At 46.5% G+C, this 12,229-nt stretch overlaps 1 protein-coding gene across 5 annotated transcripts in view; it reads right to left on the reverse strand.

The window, feature by feature from the left end:
• The window catches only part of Phrf1 (PHD and ring finger domains 1), a 30,652-nt gene that overhangs the window by 8,445 nt on the left and 9,978 nt on the right, over window positions 1–12,229 (reverse strand). For all 5 annotated transcript variants that reach the window (XM_048359480.1, XM_048359479.1, XM_048359481.1 and 2 more), the window contains exons 5-10: window positions 11,254–11,337; window positions 7,373–7,488; window positions 4,240–4,334; window positions 3,721–3,896; window positions 2,615–2,744; window positions 892–1,019 (exon numbers count right to left, since the gene is read on the reverse strand). In XM_048359480.1, the coding sequence (XP_048215437.1) occupies window positions 892–1,019; window positions 2,615–2,744; window positions 3,721–3,896; window positions 4,240–4,334; window positions 7,373–7,488; window positions 11,254–11,337 (729 nt within the window). The remainder of the gene's footprint in view (window positions 1–891; window positions 1,020–2,614; window positions 2,745–3,720; window positions 3,897–4,239; window positions 4,335–7,372; window positions 7,489–11,253; window positions 11,338–12,229) is intronic.

Here is a 12,229-nt window from a genome sequence, read left to right on the forward strand (position 1 = left end):
AGAGGGAGAGGGAGAGGGAGAGGGGAAGGGAGGGGGAGAGGGAGAGGGAGAGGGAGGGAGAGGGAGAGAGGGGGGGAGAGGGAGAGGGAGAGGGGAAGGGAGGGTGGGGGGAGAGAGAGAGAGAGAGAGAGAGAGAGAGAGAGAGAGAGAGAGAGAGAGAGAGAGAGAGAGAGAGAGAGAGAGAGATCCAGAAAAATATGTGGCACACATTTGGCTAATGGTCGTGATTCAGCTTTGTGTTACGTAAGAAATGTGCTATGGCAGCCCAGGATTCCGTGTGAGGACAATACAATAGCTGGGATGGGCATAGTGACAGCATGAGGCTATCCAGGTAACAACCAGGGTGCTGCCTATGGGCAAAGACTCAAGAGTATCCCTGTTACCCCTGCCCTTCCCATGCTCTCACAGCCAGCAAACCAGATAGGTGAAGCCAAAGGCACTGCAGAAACTTGTAACTACTTCTATCTTCTACTAGGCAAGAATCTCTACCAGTTAATGACTATGGCCCTGGACTGCTGGAACTCTAGGCTGCTTGTGGACAATGATGAGCCCTCTGTCTACAGGACTTGCCTCCAGCCTTTTCCCACCTGCTCCCACCCCAGACACCATGAGCCAGCTGGCCAGACCACCAGATACCACATGAATGTGACTTGGTCCCAACACTGCTGGCTCTTGCCTCTCTGCCCACACGGATTCCAGAGGTTGTCCCACAACCCCTGCATATCCTGTATATAGCCTCAGTATATATGGCCTCTTTTGATCTCTGACCCAAGAGATGCTAGCTTCTCAGGAAACTGCAGAATAGGGGCAGAAAAGCAGCACTGATGTCTTCTGCTGTAAGCCCCATAGAAGTTAAAGCCATCAAGTTGGAAAACCACTGCAGGTTCCTACCTTCATCTTTTTCCCCTTTCTCTTCTTCACATGGTATTGGCGTTTCTTGGCTTTTGCGCGTCCACTCCTACTTTTCACTGATGATTTAGACTGAGTTTTCTTTCTTCCCAGGACCTTCTTCCGTCTCCCTAAAAAAATGTTGGATTTCATTGTTCACTATGTGCAAGGCCCCCGAGAGCAGAGAACCCAGGGAGCAGATGAGATCAGGGTGTTACAAGACTCCATGCACCAGCTTAGACTTTTGGGGGGCAGTACTGGGGCTTGACGAGTTTTTATACTTGTTTTGCAGGGGCTTTACCACTGCTAGTCATGGACTGCACTTTTAAATGAGAAATAAACCACAGCATTTTGAGGTGGGGGAACCAAGGGGCAAGGAAGGATGGGGTTTGACTTCTGAGGGGATGATCCTGAAGGGGCAGGATTCCTGACATAGCACATATGTGCTATATATATAGCTCCTGTCCCCATCAAACTGGTCACTCGGTAGCTGTTCAGATCCACTGCTATAGGATCACAGTGCTTGTATTTAAGTGACCCCTACATAGTAGCCCAGTTCTGCTTCACAGTGCCTGGGCCATGTGCCTTGGTGATTCTCATCTTGTAGACACAGCACTATAGCACAGCATCACAGTGTGTGTGTGTGGGGGGGATATCGTACAATATACTTATGTGTTTTTATTGAAGCCAGGCACTGATGGCTCACACCTGTAATCTTAGCTACTCAGGAAGTTGAGATCTGAGGATTATGATTCAAAGCTAGCTGAGACAGGAAAATCCATGAGACTCTTATCTCCAATTAACCACCAGAAAATCAGAAGTGGAATTGTGGCTCAAAGCAGTAGAGCACTCACCTTAAACAAAGAAAGATCAGGACAATGGCCCAATTTTGGCATTATTGAGGTTTGAACCAAGGGCCGCAGGCACTCTACCATTTGAGCCACACCCCCCAGATCAAGAAACTTCCAGGAAAAGGTCATATTCATCTAAATTTTATCCCAATGTGCTTTATAATTGTTTTGTTATTATTATAGCTATTGCTGCTAATCTCTTACTGGTCTATTTTAATAGGCCTCATCGTAGGTGTGCATAGATGGTAAAACATGGAGTACATATAGTGTGTGGTGTCATCCTGGGAGTTTTGCAGAGTGTCTCCTCAGATAAGGGAAGCAACTATGACTATGAGGTCAAAATGACCTCCTTATATAGCCAGGCACTGGTGACTCACCCCTATAATCCTAGTTACTCAGGAGGTCAAGACTGAAGATTGTTGTTCAAAGGCAGCCTGGACAGGAAAGTCCAAGGGACTCTTATCTCTAGCTAACCACCAAAAAGCAGGAAGTGGAACTCAGGCAGCTGCCCTCAGTACCTGCAGGCTGTCAGATAGTTCAAGACCTTGAAAACAGTGAAATCTCACTGATGCTCAAGTCTTCTATAAAACAGTACAGTATTTTGCACATGCTTGTAATACCCAAAATAATGTACATGCTATGCAAGATACTATGTTCTTCAGGGAATGATAAGAGCAAAGGCTATGTTTTCAATATAGATGTGTTTGTTTTTCCAAAGATTTTTTCATCCACAGATGGATGAATCTATGAATGAGAGACACAGATATTTTTGACTGAGAAGCTTAAAGCTGCAACAGAGAAAATGGTGAGGACCACATTCCTGGACTCCAGGGCAGAACTGCTGGTGGGAGGTATACCCACTACACCAGGTTTACCTGTCTTCCTTTTCCGTTTAACAGGAGTACGCGGTGTCAGAGGGCGCTGGTACACAGCTGTGCTCAGACCAGTTGCGACAGCCTCAATGGTCTCGTCCAGCAGAGAGGACATGAGGTACCTGGGTACATGCTACATACAAGCAACAGCAGTGGTCAATGGGTAACTGCAGTGAAGGGGAGGGGGACACAACAAGAAGGATCAAGTAAGGGGTCAGTGCCACCACAGACACCTGCTCAGAGCTCTGAGTCAACCAGAGAAGGAAGTCAGAACAGTCTTAGGCTTGTATCACCTCCCTCTGCTCCCACAAAGAGTCAGGGCCTGCCTGAAAGTGTTTCTAGGAAACAAGCTTAGGGTAAGAACAACCTGTGAGGGTTAGGCAGATACCAAAGAGCAAGCTGAGTTCCAAGAGGAGGAAGAAGGCAGATGGGAACAAGAGGCAGCCCACATGGGCCTTGAAAAAATAGGTGTGTAGGCAAGGGGCATCCTGGAAAGGACTAGGGAAGGCATGGGTGGCTTGGGACAGAAACAGATTAATTCCAGAGGTAAGTGAGAACTAGCACCCCAAGGAAGGCAGTGGACCCCAGGGAGAAAGGGAGGAGTCGGAGGGGATATCCATTAAGATGTGGTATGGGGGAGACAGGACCCCAGTCTCTCTAAGCCATTTGGCACTCAGGCCATGCTATTGCTGTGCTGCCCATGGGAACTTCAGAAAAGGAACTACTAGGTGCCCTGGTCCCCAGAGAGGAAGCTATGGAGATGAAACCTCCAATGCCCGGACCTGCTTGAGAGGAAGGTTCTCTTGCGTGCCTTAAGAGAGCCAGCAGGGGGACCAGATGGAACTGTGGGTCACATTCCAAGCTTCTGAGTCTTAGGCTCTGAGAGGATGGCCCAATGGGGCTTGCTAGACTGACCTGCCACACATAAAGTGTAGTGCCTTTGGTGTATTCACTTGCCCTCCTACAGGCCACGCTGGGTGTGGCACACAGGGGCACTGTACAGACCCTGAACTTCAAGGGCACTTGCAATGCCAATGATACCCCTTCAGCCTAGTACTCATAGCTCTGAGACCACTCTGGTCAGAACAGGTCCAGTGCTGGCCACTTACCTGCCCCCTACTGGCAGTGGAGATCCGGTTCCGGTTCACAGTGGCCCTCACTCTCTCACTCTGCCGTGTTCTGGCAATGGCTCGGGTCCTGCCTGTGTGAGGCCGCAGCCTGCTGGTGGTGGGCACCACATCGGCCAGCAGCAGGGAGACCTCCTCTTCACTTACAGGAACTGTATCTTGAGAAGAGAGAACCCTGAGCTGCTGGGGCTCATGTCCTCCTGTATAACATAGACTCGCCTGCATGGGTTGACTGCCCGTGTGGGCCAAGTAACCAGACAGGTTTATCTCTGAAGTCAAATGCTCTAGACCTTGGGGATTAGAAGTCCCAATATGAGGATTCATGACCACCTCCAGAGGGCGAATTCTTCCAGCTCCCAGTTAAGAGTGGGACAGAAAGCCCCATCATAACATAAGCCAAGGTCATTCCTCACCACACCAAACCCTGACCAAAGGCCCTTGTCTGGGACTGCAGACAACAGGCAGGCCCCAAGCACTGTGAAGGGTAAGGCAGCACATTACCACTGGCAGGGACCCCAGGGGCAGCACACTCCGGACAGAACCACTCATCCACAGGCACTTCTTGAAGGGGAGGGTCCAAACACTCCATGTGGTACCTATAGGAACAAGAGGTAGAGGTCTATCCCGACAAGGAAGCCTGCAACTCAGCTGACAACCAGATATGCCTGGGCCTTCAGTGCATTTTGTTACAGACCAAATGTCCTGTGAGAGGTGACAGAGTACATGCTCTGACCCTTGCCCATGTGCCAGGCCTGCTGTGAATGTGCACTGTCACCTCACACATGCTCTGGCCCTTGCCCACGTACCCGGCCCTCCACATATGCTGGTCCTAACTTCCCTCCCAAGGTAGGTCAGACACTCCGGCCTTCTGTACCCAAACCATCTCGTCCAACAACAGATTTAGGAGGAGTCCTTCTCTATGACTCTGGGAGACTGCAGAACTGGACAGAAATCTTAGCATTGGTCGTTCCTCGGTCCAATCATATTTCCAAATGGGTGTCTATACTTCAATTATGCTTATGCCAGCAAGTCTCTTTAAAGGCCCAGAAAGACAGGGCCTGGGAGCTTTGGACAGCTGGGCACACCAAGTTTCCTAGAAGAGCTGCCCAGAAAGGGTGTGGAAGCTCCTCTCCCATACTTCAAGCTTATTTTTTGCCCTTGTAATGTCCTCTGAAATAAAAATAGTAAACATACTTTAAAAAAAATTGGTAAGCATGTTTTACTAAGTTCTTTAAGCTATTTAAGCATGCATATATGTGTATAAAGTATATATTATATATGCGTATTTCATTTAATATACATATATACTTAATTTTTTAATGGTTTTGAGACAGAATATTGCTCAATATATAGCTGGCCTCAAGTTCATAACTGTCCTGCCTATTGCCTTCTTTTTTCCTTTTTTTTTGCCTGTCCTAGGGCTCGAACTCAGGGCCTGAGCACTGTCCCTGAGCTTCTTTTGCTCAAGGCTAGCGCTCTACCACGTGAGCCCCAGCGCCACTTGTGGCTTTTTCTGCATATGTGGTATTGAGGAATCAAACCCAGGGCTTCATGAATGCAAAGCAAGCACTCTGCCAATAAGCCACATTCCCAGCCCCCTGGCTTTGCCTTCTGAGTAAAGGAATTATATAAAGGCATGTGTCACCACTGCTGGCTTGAAAAAATTAACTGAATTTAATTAACTGAATTTCAATTAATAAAAAAGGAGTTCAGGGGAACAGATAGCCAGTCAGAAGCATAGGTGGTAATCTAGGAATGGGATGGCACTGGGCCTTACTTAACTGATGGAATCTAAAACTATCTCTAGGTAGACAGTGCCAGACTGGACTACAAGACTAACACCTTGGTGTAGGGATTGCTTCCACAACTAACATGAGAAGCAATCTATGCTGAGTTCTGTAGCAAAGCAGTCTGAATCAGGTTTTTTTTTTTTTAACACACCCCCAATTCACCAGTTGAAATCCTAGCCCCAGTATCATAGTATTTGGAGAGGGGGCCTAATGAGGAGCCTGATCCAATAAGATTAACTCCTTTATGAGAAAAGAAACATCAGAAGCTATGCAAATGAAAGGCCCCAAGAAAACAAAATTCAGAGGCCTCCTCAGAAATCAATTCCACTGCTGAGCACTGTGGCTCACACCTGTAATCCTAGCTACTAAGGAGGCTGAGATCTAAGGATTGTAGTTCAAAGCCAGCCCCAGCAGGAAAGTCTATGAGATACTTATTTCCTATTAACCACCAGAAAACCAGAAGTGGAGCACTAGCCTTGAGCAAAAAGAAGCTCAGGGACAGTGCCCAAGCCCTGAGTTCAAGTCCCACAACCCACAACTGACAAAAAAAAAAAAATCAATTCCACCAAAGCTTGGCCTTCTAGCCTCCAATCTGAAGAGATGAAACCTTGCTATTTATACGACTCTGTGGCACTCTACTGCTGTGTCCAGACTGATCAGGTCACACCCCCAAAGTCTCAGCTGGTACTGCTAAGCTGATGTGATTGTGGCTAGGCCAATAGTGAGACTCCTGTCTTGGCACAGAAGTCATAAGACAACTGTAGCAGGTCCTTGTGATGACCATCTTTTGAGAGGCTTGTCTCCAACAATGTGATACATCAGCCCATCCTTTCCTCCAGATCTTCCCACCAGTACTCACAACGGCCCCAAGAATTCCAAGTGTCAGTGCCTGAGGTCCTGAGCTAAAGAAGAAAAGCCTTTTTGTTCAAGCTAAACAGACTTTTTTTTGGGGGGGTGGGGGACATTCCTGGGGCAAGAAGTCAGAGTAAATTCTAGCCCAAGATCTCAGCCGGGCACAGGTGGATCACGTCTATAATTCTGGCTACTCAAGAGGTTGACATCTGAGAATCATGGTTCCAAGCCAGCCCAGGCAGGAAAGTCCATAAGTCTCTTATTTATAATTAAACACCAAAAAAGCTGGAAGTAGAGCTACAACTCAAGTAGTACAGTACTGGCATTGGGCACAAAAGCTCAGGGACAGCACCTAGGCCCTGAGTTCAAGCCCCAGGACCAGTACCAAGAAAAAAAAAAAAAAAAGAAAGAAAAGGGAAAAAAAGCAAGCTGGGTTCCCAGAGGCCAGGGTCATTTAAGCACAGAGCAAAAACCCCCTCAACTCCCCTGCTGTGCCCAGGCCAGCACAGGATGACAGTAAGCAAATAAAGGGGACACGCAGAGCTAATAATGGTCAAGGGTTCCAGGCATGGTGGCATGCCTGTAATCCCAGTTACATAGGACACAGAGATTGAAAGGACCATGGTTCAAGACCAGCACGGACAAAAAGTTAGTGAGACTTCTCAACAAGTTAAGTTTGGTGAGATCACACACATCCCTTATCCTGTACCCCTTGCCCTCTACAGAAGCCACATAGTACATTCTAGCACATACAAAAACACAAGGCCCTGGGGCTGGGGATATGGCCTAGTGGCAAGAGCGCTTGCCTCGTATACATGAGGCCCTCGGTTCGATTCCCCAGCACCACATATACAGAAAAATGGCCAGAAGTGGCGCTGCGGCTCAAGTGGCAGAGTGCTAGCCTTGAGCAAAAAGAAGCCAGGGACAGTGCTCAGGCCCTGAGTCCAAGCACCAGGACTGGCCAAAAAAAAAAACAAACACAAGGCCCTTACCCCGCATCACAGCCATCACAGAGCAGGAGCCGGTCTTCACGGTCGCACCTGCCACACACCTCACAAAAGGTTGGGTCCTCCTCCTCCTCATGGGCTCTGGTGTTTTCCACTGGAACCTAAAGACAAATCTGTTGGTTACATACCCAATGGACTCCAGAATCCAGGCGGTCAGTTCATAACATAATTTTTAAGATCTGTTCAGGCTTTACTGGCCCAGAGAAGCTGAAATAACCTACAGAAGGTGACCTTCGTGATCTTTACTTAAAGAAAGGTAACTAAGAGGGAAAGTGGCTCAACAGAAAGCAAATGTAAATCTGGATGTGAATGTGCAAGTCTGTAATTCCAATATTTATGAGGTAGAAACAGGAGGATCATGAGTTCTATGTCAGCCTTGGCAACATGGGTCAGGCCAGTTAAAAAAAAAAAAGCAGGGCTGGGAATATAGCCTAGTGGCAAGAGTGCTTGCCTCATATACATGAAGCCCTGGGTCCAATTTCCCAGCACCACATGCTGTGGCTCAAGTGGCAGAGTGAAGCCTAGAGCAAAGAGAAGCCAGGGACAGTGCTCAGGCCCTGAGTCCAAGAGCCAGGACTGGCAAAAAAAAAAAAAAAAAAAAAAGCCAAGCACCCACATGACTCGTGCCTATAATCCTAGCTATATAGGAGAAAGATCTGGAGAAGCATAGTTCAAGGCCAGCCTGGATAGAAAAATCTGTGAGATTCTATCTCCAATTTTCCATCAAAAAGCTAGGCTTAGCTAGGCTCCAGTGGCTCACACACGTATCCAAACTACTTAGAAGGCCGAGATCTAAGCCAGCCTGGGTAGAAAGGTCCCCGTGAGACTCTTAACTCCAATTAACCCCACAAAAAAGTAGAGCTGTGGTTAAAAGTGGTAGAGCAGCACTAGCCTTGAGCAAAAGAGCTTAGGGACAGAGCCCAGGCCCTGAGTTCAAGCCCCATGGGGAAAAAAAAAAAAAAAAGAAGCAGCTAGGTTGGGAAGTGGAGGTGTGGATGAAGTGGCAGGGCACCTAATTGTGAGCAAGAAAGCGGAGCAAGTGTAGAGTCCTGAGGTCGAGCCCTGGGACCAGCAAGGAAATTTAAAAAGGACTTGAGGCATGGCTCAGTGGTAAGAGTGCCTGCCTAGCAAATAGGAGATCCTGAGTTCGAATTCTAGTCCCATAAAAATAAAAAAAATAAGTCAAGCATGACAGAGTGAGGAGCTCCAGGCTTGAGGCCCAGAATATACAGAACACAGCACTGTACTGGGAGTATTAAGTAAGGAGAACACAAGACAGCCTTAAAGCAACAGCCTTAACAGCAAACACTCAAATATACATCTGCCAAAACATGATGCCTCAATGCAAGGCTCAATGGAGGTGCTTATGGCCATCAGCTGAAGGCACTACAAGTCTAGATTCTTTTTTTTTTGCCAGTCCTGGGCCTTGAACTCAGAGCCTGAGCACTGTCCCTGGCTTCTTTTTGCTCAAGGCTAGCACTCTGCCACTTGAGCCACAGCGCCACCTCTGGCCATTTTCTATATATATGTGGTGCTGAGGAATCGAACCCAGGGCTTCATGTATATGAGGCAAGCGCTCTTGCCACTAGGCCATATTCCCAGCCCCCCAGGTCTAGATTCTTAAGAGTAAAAGAGGACCCATGTCCCATTTAACACCTTCCATCCTCCAGAACAACTTCTGTTCTCTGAAATGTTAGCTCTTATAGGTGACATGCTGGCAGCCTTTATTCTAAGGCAAGGTGAGTCAAGGGCTTCCTACCCAGTCCTGCAACTTCAGCTGCTGGATCCAGATCACCTGGCAGCTACTTCAAGTAGAATAAAATAATCTACATAACAGAGGTGTTAGTCAAAGTTGCAAACTCATTCCAGAGGCTTATTTCAAGCTGCCCAAGCCTGCTACAGCTAATAGGAACTGGAACATCTGAACCAGCAAAACAAATCCCAGGGGGAAGATTCCAGATGCTCTGAGATATCTATAAACCAAAGAACCCAAGTCCCTCTGCAGCAGTGGCTTCTCTTTCTCTCTTTTTTGGTCAGTCATAGGACTTGAAATCAGAGCCTGTAGTGTCTTTAAGCTCTTTTGCTCAAGCTAGCACTCTACCACTTTGAGCCACAGTGGCACACCTGGTATTTTTGGTGGTTTAACAGGAGGTAAGAGTCTCATAGACTTTCTTGCCTAGGCTGACTTTGAACTGTGATTCTCAGATCTCAGCCTTCTGAGTAGCTAAGATTACAGGTGTGAGCTACAAGCACCTGGCTTTAAAAAAAATTACTTTATTGTTATTATAAATGTACAGAGGGATTGCAATGACAGAAGTCAAATAATGAGTACATTTCCTTTTGTACATTGCCTTCGGTTTCCTCACTCTCTCTCAGTCCCTCCCTCCTGTCTTCACCCATGAGTTGTGTAGGTCACTTTCATCTGTCAAGTAAGCTCTACTACTGTATCTTTTCACCCTTTCCCCTCGAGTTCTGTAACCCCCACCCTTCTGAAGGTATACACTTGAATACACTATACACGAAGACAGAATCACTTTAAAAGTGAGAGAAAGAGAGAGAGAGATCTCTTGCTGGCTTCTCATACTTTAAAAACAAAAATGTAAAAAGGTAATCCCGACACTAGTTACTTGCACCTATAATCCTAACTAGTCAGGAGGCTGAGATCTGATGATCATGGTTTGAAGCCAGCTTGGGCAGAAAGCAGTGCTCAGGCCGTGAGTTTTAAAAAGTACCTACTTGGGGCTGGGAATGTGGCTAAGCAGTAGAATGCTTGTCTAGCATGCATGAAGCTCTGGGTTCGATTCCTTAGCACCACATAAATAGAAAAAGCTGGAAGTAGTGCTGTGGCTTAAGAGGTAGAGTGCTAGCCTTGAGCAAAAAGAAGCCAGGGACAGTGCTCAGGCCCTGAGTCCAAGCCCAGGACTGGCAAAAAAAAAAAAAGTGCATACTTATGAAAATATATCAAGCTTCTAGTATATAGGAATCTCAAACAGATCCCTACAGACCTTTCCAGTGTTGCTCATAAACACAAGAGGGTCTGGGTGTGGCTCAATGGTACAGTGATTGTCTAGCACACACAAGACCCTGAGTTCAATCCCCAGTGGCACACACACAAAACCAATGTAGTGGAACACATCAATACTTAGGAGGAAGAGACAGGATGATGGAATAAAGGCTAGCCTGAGTTACATAGCAAAACCCTGTCTCAAAAGTCCAAGGCTGAGGATGTAGCTCAATCGTGGTGTTTACCTAGCATGTGTAAGGTTCTAATTATAGCCCAGCACAGCAAAACAAAACAAAATATACAATAGAAGAGGTTAACAAAGGAAAATTAGGGGGAGAGGAAAATGCCTTCCTCCTTCCAGCTCTAAATAATAAATGACCCAGTACTTTCTGAAATCTGGTCCTAGAGTGGGCCCAAACTTACACCCCAATTTCCTCTCCAGCTTCTCTCCTCTGCAGCCAAATGTCCAAAGACACCACGATGAGAAGGTGATGAGAGTGGAAGACAGGAATCTCATCATGTCCACTTTGGCCCAGATGAACAATTCTAGCTCTGGGCTTCCTGTTCAGGGCCACAAAAGCACTCAAGTCCATTTCTACAACCTATTTAAAGGAGAGGGTTGTACTGCTGGGGAGGACGAAGGAGGCTGAGTACTGTGGAAACGCCTATTTCCAACTATGAAAACAGAACAAGGAAACCTGTTGGGGCTGCTATGTTTGAGCAGAGGGGGATAGGATAGGATGTGTGACAGAGGGGATGAAATAAACTGGAATTCAATGCAAATGTGTGGAGAGGTAACAATGAAATCAAGCTCTTTGCTACAAGATAAGGGAAGAAGGGGGCGGGCAACATGTACACTTACCTTCTTTAAGATTTTACCACCAAACTCAGCTCGAATACAAATACATTTAAATATGGTTCGATCAACTGGACAGGAGTTGGCATTCTGTGAGAAATAAAAAAAATTACATTACAATCCAACAAAATCACATTCATGTCAATACTGTCTTCAAAATAAAGAATTCACTTAGCATTCAGGAGTCAAAGTTTCTTTTTAGATTGAAATCACATATGTACTGAATGTGTGCTTGTCAAACGCCAAGCTAAGGTTTTAGGACTCAACAGAGAAAACAAATGCCTATCTTTGGTGTCCCCATCTCAGTGAGAAAGAAAGGAGTTAAGAAAGCTAGACAGGGCTGGGAATGTGGCCTAGCGGTAGAGTGCTCGCCCCGTATACATGAAGCCCTGGGTTCGATTCCTCAGCACCACATATATGGAAAAAGCCAGAAGTGGCACTGTGGCTCAAGTGGCAGAGTGCTAGCCTTGAGCAAAAAGAAGCCAGGGACAGTGCTCAGGCCTTGAGTTCAAGCCCCAAGACTGGCAAAAAAAAAAAAAGAAAGAAAGAAAGCTAGAGACAGACTGCTGTATCTGGGACATGTTAATGAAGGAGAAAAATACAGAACAGAGGCAAGGAGTTGGGTGGAGTGGCCTGGGAACCTGGCTCTATTGCTATCCTAAGCCTTCCCAAGACCCTCTGCTCAGCTGCTTTGCCAATTTCCCACAAGATCATGGATGTTCCCTGGTACATTTTCAGCATGTTTTCATAATACAAATGTCAATCACATGCATTCTATAAATATTTTCTCATTATCAATAACAAGAATCTTTCAAGTGGACTTACTGACCTGTATAAAATAAAACATGCTTGGGAGAGGGAAGGTGGGAGAAAAATGAGGGAGAGGGTAACAAGTCTGACAAGAAATGTACTCACTACCATACGTATGGAACTGTAACCCCTCTGTACATCACCTTGACAATATAATTAAAATTTTAAAAAA

Source organism: Perognathus longimembris, chromosome 13, assembly GCF_023159225.1.
Source record: "Perognathus longimembris pacificus isolate PPM17 chromosome 13, ASM2315922v1, whole genome shotgun sequence".
Lineage (NCBI taxonomy): Eukaryota > Metazoa > Chordata > Mammalia > Rodentia > Heteromyidae > Perognathus > Perognathus longimembris.